General features: G+C 40.3%; 3 protein-coding genes across 3 annotated transcripts in view; 1 reads left to right on the top strand and 2 right to left on the bottom strand.

Moving 5' to 3' along the window:
• The window catches only part of LOC113230462 (FERM domain-containing protein 5), a 143,786-nt gene that overhangs the window by 29,120 nt on the left and 94,644 nt on the right, over window positions 1-20,022 (top strand). The gene's annotated exons all lie outside the window — the stretch shown is intronic.
• On the bottom strand, window positions 254-2,501 carry LOC113230464 (serine/threonine-protein kinase OSR1). The gene has a single exon (XM_026464407.1). It carries the CDS (start codon window positions 2,476-2,478, stop codon window positions 985-987), a length of 1,494 nt encoding a protein of 497 aa, XP_026320192.1. The 5' UTR covers window positions 2,479-2,501; the 3' UTR covers window positions 254-984.
• On the bottom strand, window positions 2,537-6,912 carry LOC113230465 (nucleoside diphosphate-linked moiety X motif 19-like). Its single transcript, XM_026464409.1, has 5 exons — window positions 6,576-6,912; window positions 6,135-6,279; window positions 5,398-5,592; window positions 2,880-3,084; window positions 2,537-2,773 (listed from the first exon to the last, which is right to left on the bottom strand). Exons 1-5 carry the CDS (start codon window positions 6,878-6,880, stop codon window positions 2,559-2,561), a joined length of 1,065 nt encoding a protein of 354 aa, XP_026320194.1. The 5' UTR covers window positions 6,881-6,912; the 3' UTR covers window positions 2,537-2,558.

Below are 20,022 nucleotides of genomic sequence, written 5' to 3'. Positions count from 1 at the left end.
GCCTTTCTCCTGCAAAAACAAAACCTTGTGTATCTTTAATAAGCAATTAGTTAAGAAAATTAACTACTAATTATTTTAAGATTTGAAAAATAATAGAGGTTTTAATAAAACATCCTGCCGAAATCGATTTCAGTTTTTTTTATTATTAAAAATATTTCAAAATAAGCAACAAAAAATTAACATTGTAAAAGAACATTCTATAGTGCTACTTACGACTGCTATAACACTGTAATCTTATGGCCAAATACTGGAACGCTATTAAGTCGCAAATGCACCCTGCGAAAGGAGGTCTCAGAATATTGATTTAAGTTGGCCCTTCAAATTTTTGCTGAAAAATATTTAAATACCGAATGGCACTGATTCATTTCCAGTATTTGGGGTCGTTCAACTTTGCCCTTTATGCAAGGGGAAAGCATTTATATCTAGCACGTTTTGTAGTAACTTCATGTTAGGATTTCTTTATGATTATGACGATGTTGCAGGAACTTTACGATGTTATTTAATCTCCTAGTATGGCACTTACAAAATTACTAAAATTGTTATGAGTGATTCCATTGTTGCCACTTTTTAAATTTTTTGTTTTCATTATTATATTATTTTTGTAAGTAATACGACAAAATAAACCATAATAAATTACAGTGTTTGAAATACAAAGCAGCAAAATAAAACAATAATCACAAATAAATTCAGATTCACCCTTACGGTCATCATGTAAAATTATACATACATTTGAGCTATAAACAATATAACTAGTCCATATCCACCCATAAAATAATAATTATTGAAGATACTTAAATTACAGCTTAATTATAACGCGGTACAGTGCTTAACTAGATTACAGGAAAGGCACGCACACGTTGAAACGATCGACCGCCACGTCGAACCTCTCGGCCTAGCGAGACACGAAGCGCGGACGGCCCGGGCGCGGATGCCCTATTCCGAGTGGAACCCGGCGACGTCGATGCCGGTGGGCGGGGAACCCTGTCAGTCGATGATGGAGATCTGTGCGAAGCCCACGAGGCCCTGCTCGTCGGCGGGCTCGCTGGGGTCGGCCGAGTCGAGGCGGAAGGTGGCGGCGCGCGGCGCGGGCGCGGGCCCTGCAGGGAACAGCGTGGCGTCCACCAGCCGCTGCAGCTGCGCCGCGATGGCCGCCGCGTCGCGCTTCTCCACCAGCCCCGCGCCCACCAGCTCGGTGGCGATGCCGTCGGCCGAGTCCTTGCCGGGCGCGAACTCGAAGCGGATGTCGTTGAGCTCCTTGCGCGCGTTGCGCATGCGCAGCACCAGGTTGATCTGCGGCGGCTCGCTGCCCGAGCCCAGCGAGCCGATGGTGAAGGCGGCGCCGGCGCCCGCCGCGGCCTCGGGCTCGTCCTCGCTGTCGCTGTCGGAGGACGCGGCGCGCGCCAGCTGATTCATAGGCCGGTCGCGGCGCTCGGCGTCGTCGTCGTCGTTGTCCTCGTCCTCGCTCTCCCACACCCACTCACCCGTCTCCATGCGGTGCAGACGGCCCGAGGCGCCGGGCTGCCGCTTGCTAGCTTTGTGCACGCGCGTTTCCATGCTCGGCCCGATCGCCACCAGCGTCTGCACTAGGTACTTCCTGTCTTTGGCCTTCTTGAAGAAAGAATGCTTCAGCAGCTCCGTGGCGGTCGGCCTCTTCGCCGGATCCTTCTGGAGGCACTCCGATATCATCTTCCTGAACGTCTTGCCGTATACCTTGTACTGATCTTTCTCCTCGGCGCCTGTGTCGAGCGTTGGCGGATCGTTCTGTAGCGTGAGCATGAGCACCTTCATCGGCGGATACTTGTGATAGGGCGCGGTGCCGGTGGCCATTTCTATTGCGGTGATGCCGAACGACCATATGTCGGCTTTGAAGTCGTAACCGTGATTCTGTTCCATCACCTCTGGCGCCATCCAACAGGGCGTGCCGACGAAAGTGTGGCGCACTTTCTGCCGAGACAAATCTCGTCCGGTGGCTAGCCACGCTGATACGCCGAAGTCGGCGATCTGCACAGTCCCGTCGTCGCCGAGAAGGATGTTTCCCGCTTTGATGTCCCTGTGAATTTGCCCATTCTGGTGGAAGTACTCGAGGCCTTTTAGTACCTCCTTAAGAACGGTCGCGATAGTGGCTTCGTCAAATACCCCGTGTTTACAGTTGGATATTCTCATCTTGTGTTTGATGATGTCTAGCAGACTGCCGCCCTCGAGCAGTCTCAGTACAAGCCACAGCTCCTCTTTGACTACGAAGCTTGTGTAGTAGGTGACCACATTCTCATGGTTGCAACTAGACATGGCCTGGATTTCCTTGAGGAGCTCGTCCATGGAGGTATTCCACTTCTCGAGATTAATGCGTTTGATGGCACACTTCTCGCCACGCGGCTGGCAATACGCAGCGTGAACTACGGCCGTGGCGCCCACGCCGATCACTTCCAGCAGTTCATAGTCGTCCTGGCTGTTGGGCCACGTGTGTCCTCCACTAGCCATTTTTTATTGATCTGTTTAACTAACTTTGATATTGATTTGTATCTAATAAGGCCGAAGGCTAAGGCATTAATGGAGCATATTTAGGAGCTAAGAGTCACCCGCACTTTGATTACTTTGTCACCCATATCTACGTTGTCAGGTTTGAAGTTCTTATATACTATATAATTTTCAGAATTGTAGTGGAATTCAAAGCGGTGTGCTGTCTTGCTTGTTTCTCTGAGTTCCACTACTGTTCTGTTACTTTTGATAACAGTATGATTGTTATAATCTACACTTTTCGGGTAAAGGCTATCACCTGTAACAAAGTAAAAAAATTGTTATAACATCGCGTTAGCTACACGCAGTCTAAGTGTGAATTGGACTTCAGCAATAATGGGGTGGTAAAGAGATTATGCACTTACCAGGTAAGACAAAAATAGTGCCATCTGTGGCGTGCACAGAAGCGTGGTACAATAAATGCCCTGAGCTGCTTCGTTGTCTGGCAAAAGCTTCAATTTCTTTCAGATCAGACCAGTGTACCAGCCTATTTAGTTCATAGTTCTGGGGTGGGTACAGCAGAATGTCTGGCTGCCAACTCTGGTCTAATATCTCTGTTGGACTAAGCCACTGAAAATAGACAAAATTGTCCATAAATAAAAAGTTTCTTTATTTAGGAAAAATTAAAAATAAAATGTTTCTTTATTTAGGTATACCCCCATTCACAAATTTAACATTACATATTACATTACATAACAATTAAATTGAATTTTATTAAAGGAAAATTAATATTATTAATGAAGTAAGTAATTAAAAATCAAATGAAATTGAATTTTACAGTTTATTTATATTTTAAAAATGGAGTATTCGTTTACAAAGTAGCATGTATCGCATACTATCCTTACAATAATATTGGCCGAATCGCTCACTCTCGTAAGAAAAGACCAATGTCTCTTTAGTATTATGGCGAAAAAATCATCTACCCTATTCACGGCAAACATGCCAGACGCACTACACACCGCGAGGGAAGCCGCAGCAGCATAGCATGAAATGCATTGTTGTACTGAACTCTGAATATATCAAAAGGTCGCTTAGTATAATAATACCACAACTGAGCAGGTAGTGTAGAATGCCTGACAATAAGTCCTGAATAGACTTATATTTACTTGAACTGAGCAATAAGCAAATCGTCGCGTCAACATGTTACTTCATGGCTATAGTCCGCCTCTGTCGCTCTAGATCATCATCGTCTTTAAATTTTGCGGTAATTGTAAGCCCTAGGTATTTAAAACTCGATACATTATGTAGTATGGGGCCTTTCAATGTGACAGGCAGTATGTTGTCCAGTGCTCTGCCATGCTTAAACACCATTAGTACAGTCTTTTTAACATTGTAGTTGAGTCCATGCAATGCAGCATATCGTTCATAGATAGAACTAGTATCTGCAATCCAGTGATAGAGGGGCACAGCAGAGCCATGTTGTCTGCTCACGTTATTCGCGCAAACGCCGGATACATGACATCCGACAGCGGCTCTGCTGAGCTCCTCCACCAGGTCATTAACGTACAGATTAAACAGAAGTGGCGAGGTCAGTCCACCCTGCCTAACTCCACAATTCAATCTATATGGGTCAGAGTATAAAGATACAGATGCATAATAATCTTCATTGAATTCCGTAAATCCCTCTTAAAAGCAGAACAAATTTCGCGAAATTGCACTGTAAAATGAACATACAATGATTTCCGTGGATGTTTTTGTTTTCGAGCGCCTTCAAATTAGATGCTTATAGAAGCGGCTGGCGCCCGTTACGTCTTTCTTCACTAATTGTTACTGCAAAACTCGTTTTTTTTTGTAACATCAAGTGGACGAACAAGTCGAGTGCCTGATGGTAAACTACATGCCTGTCCATAACAGTTACAGTGCCACCCAGAGGTTTAAATTGCAAAGATCTGAGGGGCATTACCACTGCGCCCGTCACCCTGAGACATAAGTTGACAAGTCCCACGTGCCTGTCATTTCACCAGCACCCTTACCCTTCAAAACCGGAACACAGTAATGCTGCAGAAACAGGTAAGGTGGCAGTACTACACTGGACAAACTCTTTGACAAGGAGCTCTACTGCTACTAAACACGACATTCAGTGTGTCACGACAGTGGCGATGCGACTACGCTTCCAGATATCGTACGAAAATCAATAGTGGCTTGGCTGCGGCGCCACAGATGCGCCATTGCAGTGCTTCTATAAGTCTAATTCGAAGGCGCCCTTAGGTGCCAAACAATAACGGTCACTTTCTTTTTTACGTTTAAGTCTTCTGAAACATTTTTTGACATCCTTTACTGAAAAAGTTGTTAAAAGTTTACTGCGAAATAAAATGTTTTAGATATGCAACTTCTTTTGTCCAATAATAGCAATGTATAAATAATTAAGGGCTGATGTTGGAGATGTTAGAGTCTCTTGACAGGAAGACAGTAATTCTCTTGTTTGTTGTTGCTATGTGCAATCTACTAGTTGTTATTATGAAATCAGTGTGAAAGCCATAGCTGTGGCAACACCATATTGTTCATCTCTGATATAATTGGGTATCAGCAAATAACAATATACTTGATACTGGTAAAATGGTCCCCCAATCTGGGGTAGATAAAAAAAAGGTGGCGATTACAATACAATGTTTGATTATATGTCACATGCTTTCACTGTTTGGTTTTTGCCTAAAGAAGTCTATTTTTAAAAATATCAAAGCTATTGAATAATATTGCTTTCACAAAATTGTAGGACCATTTTCTTGTACTTTACATAATTACTGTTAGTGCTTTGTTTTTTTTTTTTGGTAGATATAAACTAATGGGTCTTCGTGTTTAAGAAGTTGTCATGATATTTCACGTAAAATTTGCACACCAGTCCAGTTTTGTTATGTGTAATATGTTTACTATGCTATTACTCACCTCAACTTTAGCAACTTCTGAATTCTCCTTTACCGTAGGTCTGGTATTAAGAATAGTGACAAAAAATGCAGTATCAAAGCGTGTCTTCATATAAGCAGGACTCATCCAATTATTCCAATAATATAGAGACCATATAGCAGGATAGCACTGCACTTCTTTACACAGAGTGAGAAGTTTTGATGGATCTTTGCTCACCTGAAATGTAATATTTTTTAAGTTAATTGTTGTAGAAAAGGGTTGAATACACTGTCCTTTATGAGTATTGACATAATGTATGTAAACAAAAAAAAATTATTGCAAAAGATTAGAAAAAAAGATGACTAGCTTCCAGATTAGGGCCACTATAGACAGTTAAATATTGCAATATGCTACAAGATGTTGAATACATCTATAAAAGCTAGCTGTGTCTTATGAATGATGGTTAACTGAGTAAATTAACAGGAAAAGAGCTCTTATAAATTTTCAGACTCATGGTTATTCATTGAACAATTATCATTAGCAATTACTGTTTATTCTTTTGTGATAAAAATTTACAACTACTGGCAATTATAATTATATATTTGGTATGTGTGTTTGTTACAATTTTGGTAAAAAAAAAAAATGAAAATTTTTTAAATTGCTTTTTTAAAAACACTGGCATCAACTTCATTACGGAAAACGTGTATCTCTAATGATTGCAGATGGACCTGCGATTAAAGGGCCCTTATTTTAAAAGAACTTGTCGCACAAAAGTTTACCTGATCTTGCCAATACTTGACATCTATGTCAGAAATAACACACGTGTCAACACCTTGCTTGTCCTTCTTCGGAATACGACTGCAAATAAGGAGGCCCAACTCTTCAAATGTTTCTCTAATTGCTGTTATCCGCAATGCTATTTGCCTGTGGGGAATATATCAATTATGTATTTTTGTTTTATTAACAAGGTGTTGTAAATAGATAGTCACAAATGTATCAACGCAATACAAGCATAATATATAACCACTCACTCAAGCAACTACATATGTTTTGTATGTTTAAAAATAATGCATTTGTACCATGTGTCCTTCTGTAGCAGCTTGTATAAAGTTTTCCTGCTTTTAACAGCTAGTTACACAAAAAAGTTTATTATCTAAAACATCTTTTAAATATTTATTTTTCAAAGTTGAGAATACAAGTTAAAACTTAAATAAACCTACCTCTGCACTGGATTGTTTTGAAAGAGCGGTGTGACAGGCGCACCGGCGCTGTGCAATGCCTCGAAGTCTAACTGCGAGTAGCCGAACGACTTCAGCAGCTGCAGCCACTCGGAGCTCGCGTCCGCGCTCTCGTACACGCCTCCCGGGAACACGACGGCTTTTTTAAAGGACGCACTTTGTGTGCGGGTCTGCAACAATACGTCATAGTTGCAGCTCCCGCCACCCAATGGTGCACCACTCGCACGCTTACTTAGCACTATCAACGACGCTGCGTCACGCAAATTCTTCCTAATGACATTTTTCATGATGCAAAGGCTCTAACTGCACGAACCCGTACAGGGTTATATTACAAGGTCGCTACTTACGTTATTATGACGAGCACCACGCTACGACACACACACACTCTTATCAACAAGTTATATAAATAGATAAGTCACGTTTTCCATAGCAATAAATGATGATTGCTATTGCAACATTCAGGAATATAGCCTAAAAATTGACTTTTTCTAAACCTCACTCGACTTGACAAGAGGACTTCGGTTTTAAATTAGTGATGGGCACTTTTGGACGCAAATATTACAAAATGTCGATTTTATTTATTCGGTAAATATATAGATACCTAGTTATAGTGCAGGTGTTTGAAAAATTAGAAAAGTATGATATTTCATTGTAACTATATTTAATGCTCTTTATAATAATATTTATTGTAGCGGTAACTATCGCTAATATCGATTTATACGGTTAGTCGACTATTCTATAATATTCAAGACGAGAATATTTTATTTGCGTCAAGTATGTACTCAAGTCCCTATTTAACAACTTGAGATAGGTTTAAGAGATTTTCGAATACCGCAGAGCAAGTGTGAATGAACAAATTAAAAACAATATACTACTTCTTAATATGCGTACTAGATGGCGTTAGTTTTCGTTCCACTATCAGAATAATTAACCTGTAACCATTGACTTCTGTAACGCACAGGCTGTGGAGACGAAAAACAAAGTAGTCTATAACAAGTTGTATAGATGGCACTGGCCTGCGTTCAACTAAAGTTTTTTTTCGTTGCTTTGCTTTGGAATAATGAAAATGGTTGGAGAATCACCTTTCAGTAGTATTTAGCTCAATTGAGGCGAGAAATCCTAGACTGCTTGCACGTCCACTTGACCACTTGAGTGCCTACTGCGGTACCTATTTGTACGTGTACATGTACTTGACACGTAAATCTATAATACTAAGAATGAAATTGCCGTTCTACAGACAAGTCATATGAAAAAATCAACCGTGGCCATGGGACCTGCAAAGGGCCCGAAACGTCGGTTTGTTTGAAAAAGCAAATACACGCGATTTAAATCCGGAAAAATAGTTTCATTTCCTATGTGTAACAATCGCGAAAACCTAAGAACTCGATATGAAAAAATGTTTAAGGATAATAAATAACACATGATGCATATTATAAATTAATTTAATTATAATGTACGTGAGTTATCAACGTTCTTTACAGGCAAGTTTCTTTTTTAGATACTGTTAGGACTTTTCGACAGAATTTAACCATTGTGTTGGTTGTTAGGGCAAACCAAAAGCGCGTTCCTAGTTGTATTCTCCTTGTCCGTGGTTGATTTTGCGAGACAGCGGCCAACTGCTAAATTGTAAGTACATACTTTGAAAGAAGTCTAGTACGATTTTAAATAGAAGAATATATTTTACCCAAAATACAAGATTGCGGTACAAAATGGCAACAAAATATAATCTCATCAATATCTTTTGAAAAGCCCTGAATATTTTCCTTTCATGCGAAATTAATCGAAATTCACGCCGTCGCAAGACTGATCGTGCGTCAGCGCACTTCTTTCCTTGTGATTGATCTATCCTTTGTCACCTACATTCGATATTCGAGGATATGGCACAAATAAGTATAATACATAATATAGGCTGGCCCATTTACAGTGATCAAATGTTTTTTAATACAAATTAAAAAAAAAATTCGACAACAAATATAAAATCATCCGAGTCTAAAACAATGGCGTAATCTAAGATTAAACACAAAATTGGCTACTATTCCAAATTTTCTTCGATTTATTCTTATTTGGAATAGTTTTCAAAGTCACGTTAGTTTTGGTAATTGGAGTAGAAAAGTACATAGATCATGACTTCCTAACTATTAATTTTACTAGCACTTTTTTAAAAGGATCATTATGATGTCTGCTTTGTAGCAAATTTTATAACCACCGTAAATGGGCAGCCTTGTGTAATAAGATTATTAACCAAATTTGTAAATACTGAAAAGAGAAATATCTCCATATAAAAATTATGCACAAAGTTCGATATTTTATTCTCAACAATTAGTTTTAGACTTTTAGTTTACTCTGTTTTCAGGATTATGTATATATCTATAAACAATATCCTTAGTGCATCGTATATTTTTTGTAAGACCGTTGTTTAATGGTAAACACCTAAGCCGTTTGATCTAGCAAAACAATTTTATCCGCTTCTACTCCGGCAACTCGTTATAAGGATCGGCTACGGTACCTGTACAATCACAGTGTTGAATTGTACTCAATTTTAGGCTAAGCGTTCGTACGCCTAGTAGCCAGGTGTTCCCGCGTCGTCCATAAACATAAAATCAAAATTCTTTAGTGTCCACGTGGAACATCATCTTATTTATTTCGCCACATATAATTATATCATCTCGATGCCTCCAATGAAAACTACGCCAACTTTATTTTTGGTCATTTTCTGTTATTTTTGTAAACAGGCATATTTATTTACTAATATTATGCTCCCCGAATTTTGTGAAAAAAAATAAAGAAACGAAAAAGAAAATCCGAAAAAAAATCCCGTGAAAGAAAAAATAAAGAACAAAAAACGAAATAAAAACAGAACAGGTCCAGAAATTAACTTGGCGTAGTATTTATTGGAGGTATCGATCTATTAGTACTAACGTCAACCAAATTGAGGAAGTGAAACAGAACTATGAATGAACATATCAAGTGGAGGTCTGTACGTCCGTTCATGCCTACCACTTGGGAAACGGGCGTAATAGTATGTGTACATCTTCATAAGTTCATTATGTCCCACTATTAGACACAGGTCTCCTCTAAGGAGAGGGTTTAGGTATAGTATAATAACAACAGGTAGGGCAACTCCTACACTTTGCTTGGAGCGTAGGGCTGTTACATTTTTTTTTGTACCTACAGGTTGAAAATATAATTTGAAAAAATAAGGTGTTCATCGCAGTATTCCCGTGCTATGTACGTGTATCAGGAAATAACATATATGTTAAAATTGTAGTAATTATGTATTAAAACTTTCATTCCGCATCGTGGATTGGTATCTCGATTATGGGAGCATGATTATGAAATAGGGTTACCTATCCAGTAGTCCGAAATGACATTTTCCAGAAATAACGTTTGGTCGAAATTTCATAACCTCGAAAGTAATTTCGAGAGGAAAATGTTTTTTCTTTAAAACCTAAAACCGAACCTAATCGTGTCTTTACGATAAACATCCAGCATATCTTGAAAGAAGAACGGTTTCGTTATAATTCGGTTTTCGGCGTAATAGAAAATCGAACAAACGTTATTTCGGAAAAAAAATTGAGTTTGTGATAGGTTACCTGAAATAGAAATGAAATACTGAACTATTCTGAATTTGACACACTCTTGTTCAAACAATCATAAATAGAACAATAAACACGTCTTCAATTATATTACTTCATCACAGGATTCTCGTGCTATACTGAAATAACATCATCTCCTAAATTCAACACTTTTTTTATAATATTAAGTTATAATATTAAAAGTAAGCTACACGCCTATTCACAACAGTTGCAGTGTCACTCAGAGCTTTAAATCGCAAAGATCTGAGGATCACAGCCACTGCGCCCTTTACCCTGAGACGTAAATTGACATGTCTCGTGTGCCTGTAATTTCACCAGCACTCTTACTGTTCAAAACAGGAACACAGTAATGTGACATTACTGATTGGCGAAAGAAATAGGTAATGTGGCAATACTATCCTTAGATGCAGTCTTTCACAATGAACTATACTGCAACTAAAACATATGTATGGATATAACCGTTACGTGAGTAAATACGGTTAGGTATTAAAGAAATACTCGTACTAGTATTGCAAATATGTTGAAGACTGTACGAAATAAATAAGCTCTCGATAATCTCTTCAGTCTCTCACAATGGAAGGAATTAAAGGTGTTGTTGGTGCTATTCTTGTTCGTTTATCTTCTTATTCCGCTTTTATTGGCACCATGAGTGTTTATAATGTGTTTACAGATGGTATTGGAATCTGTTCGTAGGAAGTTCTAGGAATCAATACAAGTATGTACAGGGTCAAGAGCACGTGAAGCTTGACACTTAAGACTTAAATCCAACTCTATGTCGCTTACGCTAAAAACGGTCCAAAGTACTTGACACTTTGGTCAAGATTCATGTGCTTTTGACGGTACAAATGACGGAATCAATGCCTACCAGCAAGTCAAGTAGGGTAACTCCCACCTGTTCGGCGCGTAAATGTCTAAACTTTGCAACGGGCATAGGGTTGTCACATTATTATTTTAGTTGTACTTATTTACAAGTTGCAAAAATAACTTGAGATAAATAAGATGTTCATCACAGTAATCTCGTACTATCTTGAAATAACTTGTGTTAAATGTAGTACTTACGTATTGATATTGTTGTTCCCGCATCGTGGATTGGTATCTCGATTATGGGACTATGATTATGAAATAGAAATGAAATGCTGAAGTGTTCTGGATTTGACACAATCTTGTTCAAGCAACCATAAACACTACAATAAACACTTCTTCAATTATTCTATAATGACCACCACACCACCAACCACCACAACACTACCAACACTGTGCAAGTGCACCGTGAAATTATGCGAATGTGTGCGTCCGTACACTCAGATCCTAAAAAACTGGGAAAAGAACTGAAACAGCTTAGCAGATGATCATCAAATGTAGCTAAGAACCATACCGATTAACTTAGCCTTCAAATAAAGAAAAAACGCTTTAAGATCAGTGCATCCATTTGGGAGCTACGATGCCACAGATTTTGGGGAAATTACAGGTTACCTACCTGGGACTTCCAACTTACGTCTCAGAGTGGCAGGCGTATTGGCAGTGCCCCTCAGATCTTTGTGTATTAAAGCTCTTAGTGGCACTGCATTTGTCATGGATAGGCATGCCGTTTACCACCAGGCGGACGACTTGTTCGTCCTGCCCCTTATAATACCCTCCTTATAATGCCCCTTAATAAGACATACACACAGAAACACAGACAAAGGTATAACTCTCCTCTTTTTTAGTCGGGTGTTAAAAAATAATCAATTGATTGACGCAACAATTCAAATACAGTCGTTCAAAACGCAATACATAAAGATTCAAGACAATTTACGCTCTAGATCGTTTGTATTACATTTCCTTTTCACTTCGCAGAAACGTAATATTTTTTCTTCACACGATTGAACACAGGCGTGCGTCCTTCCAATAGCTTAACTTCCAATAAATTATCGTAGAGCTGTTGTTATTTTGAGCATTTTGAAATTAATATATTTGAGAAACGAGTCGTAATTATTCACTTGTTTTTTTATGATATTAAGTGACGAGACCAACAAGTCGTCGAGCGTCTGGTTGTATACTACACGCCTATTCACAAAAAACTTGCAGTACCACTCAGCACTTTAAATCGCAAAGACCTGAGTGGCACTGTCACTGCGTTTGTCACCCAGAGATATAAGGTTGACAAGTCCCATGTGCCATGTACAATTACACCAGCTTTATCCTTCAAAACCGGAACGTAGAATTGCTCTCTTTACTATTTACAAGCAGAAATAGATATGTTGGCAGTACGTCTCTAGATGAACTCTTTCACCAGGATCCCTACTGTTACTCAATTTTAAATTTATTGATTAATAATTTTTGTATTTTTGTGTATGTGTAAAAGAGTTTAGTTTATTAATTAATAATATTTGAATATAAAAAAATGACGTGATTGTCACTTGCTGCGGGATGAGTCTGAGTGAAGAAACTTTCATGAGTGCGCACTCGAATAAACAGGTGGCGCTACGATAAAAAAGTCGTTACAAAAATCCCCAACAATCACAGAGAAATTCGTGAGAATTACTGGCTCGATCCGTAACATAGTAAGAGCTGTTATCATGTTGAGGCATCATACGCTGGCTCGAGTACAGTCGAATCGAAGATTTTGTCTTTGCGTTTGTTCGATAACGATAACAAACTAGTGGAGTATTTTCACACTGACTTCTTAGTGACAATGGGACTCCTTTGTACATTTTGTACTTTTTTTTCTGGTTGTCATGGTGATTTGTTGAATACATGTATTGTGTCAAGTGAAAAGTCGACTTTTATTAGCGGAAAATATTTTTTAATTTGTGATAGCCGAAACGAATCCGGAGCAGCATCGGTGGCATCAGGGACCACCTCGAGAGTATATATATACTATACGAGCTCTGTATCACACCTACGGTGGGGTTGGGCTCGGGCTGCGGCGCGTGGTCGGTTTCAGTTTACGGGGTGTGCTCATGCTCTTCGGTGGCACAGCAGTTAGTACTATGGGCGCTTGATGAGGAGGTCGATTCCCGATTTATGCCAATTTAAGAAACGAACATTTCTAAGTTGGTTTTGGTCTGAGTATTCTGGGTTATCGTTGATTTCGTATTCATAGTACCTACATAGTACAGGAAATTCGGCAGTGGTTTGGCATTTTTTCCCGCTAACCTAAATACTTCTCTTTGGCATAGCTTTCAAGAAAATGAAATCTAACATAGAGACGGTTGAGATACAAGAACGCTATAATAAGTTTTTCATTTCCACTACATCGGGAAACATGCTTTACATTTTTACAATTGTGAGATCTTGTACTCGTAATCTATTACGTCCGCGGACTTCGGCATCCGACCTCGGCACTTATGGCTTTGTTTAAAAAAAATTGAAACAGCTCTTTAATAGCGGTCATATTTAAAAACTGCAAAAATATATTTTGACCACTAATTATTATCAAACAATCTTAGAAATCTTTTCGTGCCAATTTTCAGTCCGAGCAAAGCAAGTTTTTTCAATAGCCATTTACATAAAAAAAAAACGGCTATATCGAAAAACGGCAGAAACAAAATTTTTACCCCAAATTGTGATAGAAGCCATGTCATTTTCAGTCGAATTTCAAGAAATTTTTATCTACCGCCAAAAAAGTTTGTATGGCAGCCAAATTGAAAAATGGCGAAAAATACATTTTGACCGCTAATTATTATTAAACACTCATAGAGACCCCGACATGTCCACTTTCAATCGAATTAGAGCAAATATTTATCTGGCGCTAAAAATGTTTGTATGGCAGCCATATTAAAAAAGGCGAAAAATAAATTTCGACCGCAAATTATTATCAAAAACCTATAGGGGGATCTCTATAGGTGTTTGATAATAATTCAATACGTATCGATTTTCAGTTGAATTAGACACAATTTTTATTAGTTGTTGAATGGCGGCCATATTAAAAAATGGCGTAAAACCATTTTTGATCACAAATTATTATCAACCACTCATAGAAACCCACACATGCCAATTTTCAAAGGGATCAGAGCATTTTTTTCTGCCGCCAACGAACGCTTCTATGGCGGCCATATTTGAAAATGGCGAAAAACCAATTTTGACCACAAATTATTATCTTTTAGAGGCATCAAACCAAGTCCGTTACGACAGCCACTTTTGACGAAATAAAACGCTTATATGACAGCCATATTAAAAAATGGCGTAAAGAAACTTTTGGCCCCAAGTTATGGTTAAGGACTCCTAAAGACCCCCGCATACCAATTTACAGTTGGATCGAAGCAACTTTTTCTTCGGCCGCCATTTTGAATTCGCCATCTTGTTTTTTTAACCCAGGCAGTTGACCACTATTAATCTCTATGACATTCCTTCGAGAACCTCCTACCTATCTCTAATAGTTTCCGTGATAGGAGACTTTGAAATTTATATGGCGGCCATCTTATTTATTTGAATTTCGATCATTTTTTACTTCCGGCGGAAATTGACCAGGGTGTACCTCATAAAAGTGCACAAATATTCGCTCTATATATTATAGTTTTTGCAGGCCGTCGATCATTCTTTCATATTTTCCACATTTAGGTCTTATCATATTTGATTCTTTGCTTTGGAATTTATGCGCGTACAACGGCATAAAAATCTTTTTTCCACCATTTCGGGAAGTATGCGATCTATTTCTATCAGTGAGTAAGAACTTGTAGCTTTTTGTATATAATATAAAAATAATATAACAAACAAAAAAAGAATTTTCAAAATCGGTTCACAATTCATGGAGATCATCAGATTCTGATTTTAGTGACAATGGGACCACCACCAGAGTGCACCCTTTCAAACAAAAAAGAATTTTCAAAAACGGTCTACAATTGACGGAGAAATCTGAAAACAGACTTAAAACAAACGTACAGCCGAACGTATAACCTTCTCCTTTCTTTTTGAAGTCGGTTAAAAATAGATAAATGTCATGGTAGTAAAAACGTCATGATATTTATTATAAATAAATATTGCAATTTATGATAATATTAATGTTTATTATGTTGTACCTAAACATGAACCCGAATAGGGGTGCCCTAGACCCCTATCTGGGTACATGTTTAGGTACTGTAAGTGTTTAAATGTTCATAATTTTTTTTATACTATGAAGTGACGGGACGAACATCGTACGCCTGATGGTAGGCTACAAGCCTGTCCATAACAGTTGCAGTGCCACTCGGAACGTTAAATCTCGAAGATCTGGGGGCATTTCTGTCACTCTGAGACATAAGTTGACAAGTCCCATGTGCCTGTAATTTCACCAGTACTCTTACCCTTCAAAACCGAAACGCAGTAATGCTCACGTTATTGCTTGGCGGCAGAAATAGGTAAGGTGGCAGTACTTCCTTGGTAGAACTCTTTCACAAGGAGCGCTATTACTAACTATTAAAAAAAAATACCCTCCATGTTTTGTTGTAACGGCTTTGATTCACGTTCATAATAAAAACTACGCGAGCATAATATTTCATACAGAAATAAATTACGTAACCGCTATCCTTTGAGCTTGGCAGCGAAATTAAATTGATAGTCTTTTGATAAATTGTAAGGGGAAGTGAGTAAAATTGCACTTCGGGACATGCACCAGTTACAATATGGTGCATGTCCCGGTATATTAGGTACAGAACAATAAATACAGTAGAAGTGGTTAGTTAGCGTCTGACGTATGCCAACTATACCCTTTTTTTTGAGGGGGGGGGGAATCTTTATGGATACCCCTGAGCCCAGGGAGACTCAGGGGTTATGTGGGGACTCTCCCTCCAGCCTGGAGGGCCTACCCCACTAAAACCCCCCCGGATTTCCCTCTCGCCGGTTGAGTCGGCGCCGTGGGATCAGGAACATTCACCACGACGCCGCCCGGCCGCCCTAGCTTACGCCAGGGCTCCCGCGCCAACGGAGGGGCGAGTCGGTTGTCCTCCGACCCGCCCCCCAGACGAGTGAGGCCGTGCAATGCAGGCTCCGGAGTCCCTGTCCAGAGCCCGCTGGTCTCACTAGGGGATCAGGCGAGCAGCGAACTGCCTTCGCCTTCTCCCCGTACGTCTGCGCCGGAGCGGGTGAGCGTCCGCCGCATCCTCGCGCACCCGCTCCTCCTCCGACATAACCTCTGCGCAAAAGGAGGCCACCGCCTCCCAGGACTCCTCGCTATCGAGCATGGCGGCAACCACGCTCGGCAGCGAGAGGTCCTGCCCTACAGTCCCCGTCAGAGTGCGGCGCTGCTCATCCCACCGGCTACACACCTCTAGGGTGTGCTGCGCGGTGTCATCCGCAGCGCCGCACTCGTGGCACGACGGGGACGATTCCCTCCTCGCCACCTTGTGCAGGTAGTGACCGAAGCAGCCGTGCCCGGTCAGTACCTGTACAAGGTGGTACGACAGTGGCCCGTGGGTCCGGTTTACCCACTCTACGAGGACAGGGCGGATCGCCTCTATGGTACGAGCGCCATAGGGGGGATCAGCCAAGCCCTCATTTCACCGGTCCCGCATGCGCTGCGCCGCGAGGCGGCGTTCTCGCTCCACCTCTTGAGGAGCGGGTCGCTTGCCTCGGTCCCTCATTCCCCGCCGGTAGGTGCGGACCTCCGCCAGGACCTCGGCTTCGAGGTCCCACGGCGGAGTACCGGCGAGGACGCATGCGGCAGCGCAAGCCACCGTCATGTACGCCCTGCACATTCGCAGGGCGACCACCCTCTGGGGCCTCCTCAGTAGCGACTTCGTCGCCGCTGATAAGGCCCCACTCCAGATGGGAGCCCCGTATAAGGCCATACTCCGGGTCACCCCAGCGTGTAGCCTTCTACATGGAGCTCCCGGCCTCCCGAGGTTGGGCAGGAGCCTGCCCAACGCCGATGCGGCGCCCACTATTCGGGAGCAAGTTGCCGGAAATGCTCATGCCAACTATACCTAGGCTTCGAAAGACCTACCTGAGCTCAGTCCGCCATTTTCGCTTTGTATGGTAATAAACTTCCAAGTTTCTGTTTTTCGAAATATTTTTTTGTTACAAGAAACGAAAATAAAGCTTATACATATGGTTATCAATATGGTTGCTTCTTTTTTGGAGAACTAAATTGATAACTCCAATTCGTCGTCATTCAGTAATTAACCACTAGATGGCAGCACATTGATTGAAATTTCAATGTAAGGCACTTCTATTGTTTTTTCTTCCGTGGTGACCACGGAAGAAAAAACAATAGAACGAACGGGCGCGTTCAAATTAGCCGCGCGGCGGCCGCGTGGTGGCCATGCGAATGTCACTTTTCATACAATTCTAGACGCGCTGCAGCAGCGCGACTGTCGCGCGGCCGCCGCGCGGTTGCAACCAACCAAAGCGCGCGTGCAAAGTGCCTCTAAGCGGATAATTGCTTCTTTTTTTAATAAAACTGAACACGTGGTTACTGTTGCATTGGAGAATCGTTGTACCGTGAATAGTGATTGGTTCACGACCATTTGTTTGCCAGAAGTTATTGACAAACTCCGTAAAAATCACCGTAAACGCCATCATCATATCATATCATCTAGCACCACGGTAATGCCAGTTCTGACACGGCCAGACAGACAAATGATTTGAAGGTGAACAACGATGAGCTTATGAGCTATCCCACGTACAGGCCCGACCTGGCGCCCTGTGACTTTTATTTATTTCCAAAAATTACGAACCAGTTAAGCGGTCAACGATTTTCATCACCTGAAGAGGCTGTCGAAGAGTATGAAAAATATGTTTCAGAGATTGTCACGGAGGAGCGGCATAAATGTTTTTAAAATTGGTTGAAATTTGAAATTGGATGAAAAGTGCTTTAACGCTAACGGAGAATATCTTGAGAAACATTAAATTCATTTCAGACCATTTATAGTATTTTTTTGCTTATTCATCCCAGAAACTTATAGTGCGCCTCACGTATAAAAATTTTATTGAAAAGTTTGCTTCAAACTTTAACTTATACCAGACCGAAACTTCTTTTATTGAATTAAGAATTCTAAAGTAAACGAATTTGTTTCGAATTTGTAATTGTACTTTTTTATTGGACATCTTCACATTGTCGTTATCAGGGCATTGTATTATAACTGTCTGGCAGACAGTGGTTAAAATACAAAAGGGTGTAGTGAGATGAGATGAGATGGGATGGGATGGGATTGGATTGGATTGGATTGGATTGGATTGGATTGGATTGGATTGGATTGGATTGGATTGGATTGGATTGAATGGGGTGGGGTGATTAGATTAGGTGGGGTGTGGTGGGTGAGACGAGACGAGACGAGACGAGACGAGACGAGACTAAATTTTCTAAATTCTTAAGGAGACGTATTTCTACTAGACATTGATTTTGTTCAACGTCGTGATGTTTTACTATCATGATGTTCATTTCTTTTTTTGTGAAATGACTAGTATGATACAAAGATCAAACACAAAAAAATCCTTCGATCTGACAGAACGCGAACCTGAGTCATACAGGGTAATCTAGGGTAACCGCTCTACCAACTGACCTACAGATAGAGGCAGCAGACCTTATGAATTTCTCTATGCATTTGTTACAGTTCTTTGTTTTTTATTGTAAGGGCTTTAGCTGTGGCGCCAACTGTGACAAATCTTTAAAAGTTTTTTTCACGTTTATTTAATGTCGGATAGAAGAAATTTTTGTTTCTGTTCTGAAACTTTAAACTATACATAAATTACAAAAATGTTTCACGGGAAGGGAGCAATTCGTTTTTCATACATTCTGAAAAATGCACTTTTTGAGTTCATACACTATTGTATCCACAGTGCGATATGTTAATATATTTGTATTTATATATTTTTTTACCCTTACCCTTCTAAACCGGAACGCAGTGATGCTAACTTTACTGCTTGGCGGCCGTAATAGGTAAGGTTTCTGAGTTCGTCCAGGGAACTCTTTTACAAAGAGCTCTACTGCTGCTAAAAAAATGCTGTCAATTACATCATCAGCCTATCGTAGTTCACTGCTGGACATAGGTCTCCCCCAATGGGCGCCATTTCGCCCGTTCCTCAGTTTGTCGCATCCATTTCCCGTCAGCAACCTTTCGCAGTGTAGGACTCCCTCCGGCCAGGTGGAGTGCCTGCTGTCACTTTAGCATAAGCTTATTTTTTTTTAGAAATTTTGTCATATTCTCTTTGTACTTGTGATGTCAAATAAACATATTATTATTGTTCACAAAGCACTTCTAATCGGCTCAAGCCAATGCCACGTCAAAAAGTGTGGTGATTTCCTAAGATTTCAAATTAACTTTTTTTAAATTAAATGTTACTTGCGAAAGATCCAGTGCCTCTACCACAAGATTACTGTGACAGTTGTCGCTAGCGACCGCGTAAACGACTTTACAATTTTGTATGGCAAATTATACAGCGCCCCTAGTGGTCACAAGAAGAAACAACATTTTGTATACAAATGTTTTACGCGGTCGCTAACGAGAATTGTTACTGTAATCTCGTGGTAGAGGCACTGAAGTGTAATGCTGAGCGTGCTGTTTACTGTACTTCACCAAAGCCGTCCAACCAATCATTATAATGACAAATAGATGTAATCACAGGGACCATTAAGATAGAAACAATAGGACAAAGCTATTTCTAATTAACTTAATGGGACACTGTAGGCGATTTCATGGCTTCGCTTTATGTAAATCCATGGTTTGGGGAGAGGGGGTTGTGACAATCTACCCCCCTGACTGCTCTTTAATTGTCTTCGTGTTCTCCTTTCGATTGAAAAACTTATATATAAAAATTGTTGTATTTTTCATGTATTATTTTTCTACACCTATATTTTAGATTATAATTTCTTTTACCATATCACAAAGGCGCTCTTTTTATTTCAGAATCAAAATTCTATATTCTATGGTACTCGC

The sequence above is a fragment of the Hyposmocoma kahamanoa genome, unplaced genomic scaffold (genome assembly GCF_003589595.1).
Source record: "Hyposmocoma kahamanoa isolate Upper Pololo Valley unplaced genomic scaffold, ASM358959v1 63, whole genome shotgun sequence".
Lineage (NCBI taxonomy): Eukaryota > Metazoa > Arthropoda > Insecta > Lepidoptera > Cosmopterigidae > Hyposmocoma > Hyposmocoma kahamanoa.
This window is presented reverse-complemented; position numbering and strand designations above follow the sequence as displayed.

What these genes read in the sequence shown, in the direction of transcription:
- LOC113230465 (XM_026464409.1), bottom strand. Translation starts at nt 6,880, where the DNA reads ATGAAAAATGTCATTAGGAAGAATTTGCGTGACGCAGCGTCGTTGATA. An exon ending in CAAAACAATCCAGTGCAGAG is followed by an intron (nt 6,280 to 6,575) that starts GTAGGTTTATTT and finishes TATTCCCCACAG; the next exon opens with GCAAATAGCATTGCGGATAA. An exon ending in CAGAAGTTGCTAAAGTTGAG is followed by an intron (nt 3,085 to 5,397) that starts GTGAGTAATAGC and finishes GTCTATTTTCAG; the next exon opens with TGGCTTAGTCCAACAGAGAT.
- LOC113230464 (XM_026464407.1), bottom strand. Translation starts at nt 2,478, where the DNA reads ATGGCTAGTGGAGGACACACGTGGCCCAACAGCCAGGACGACTATGAA.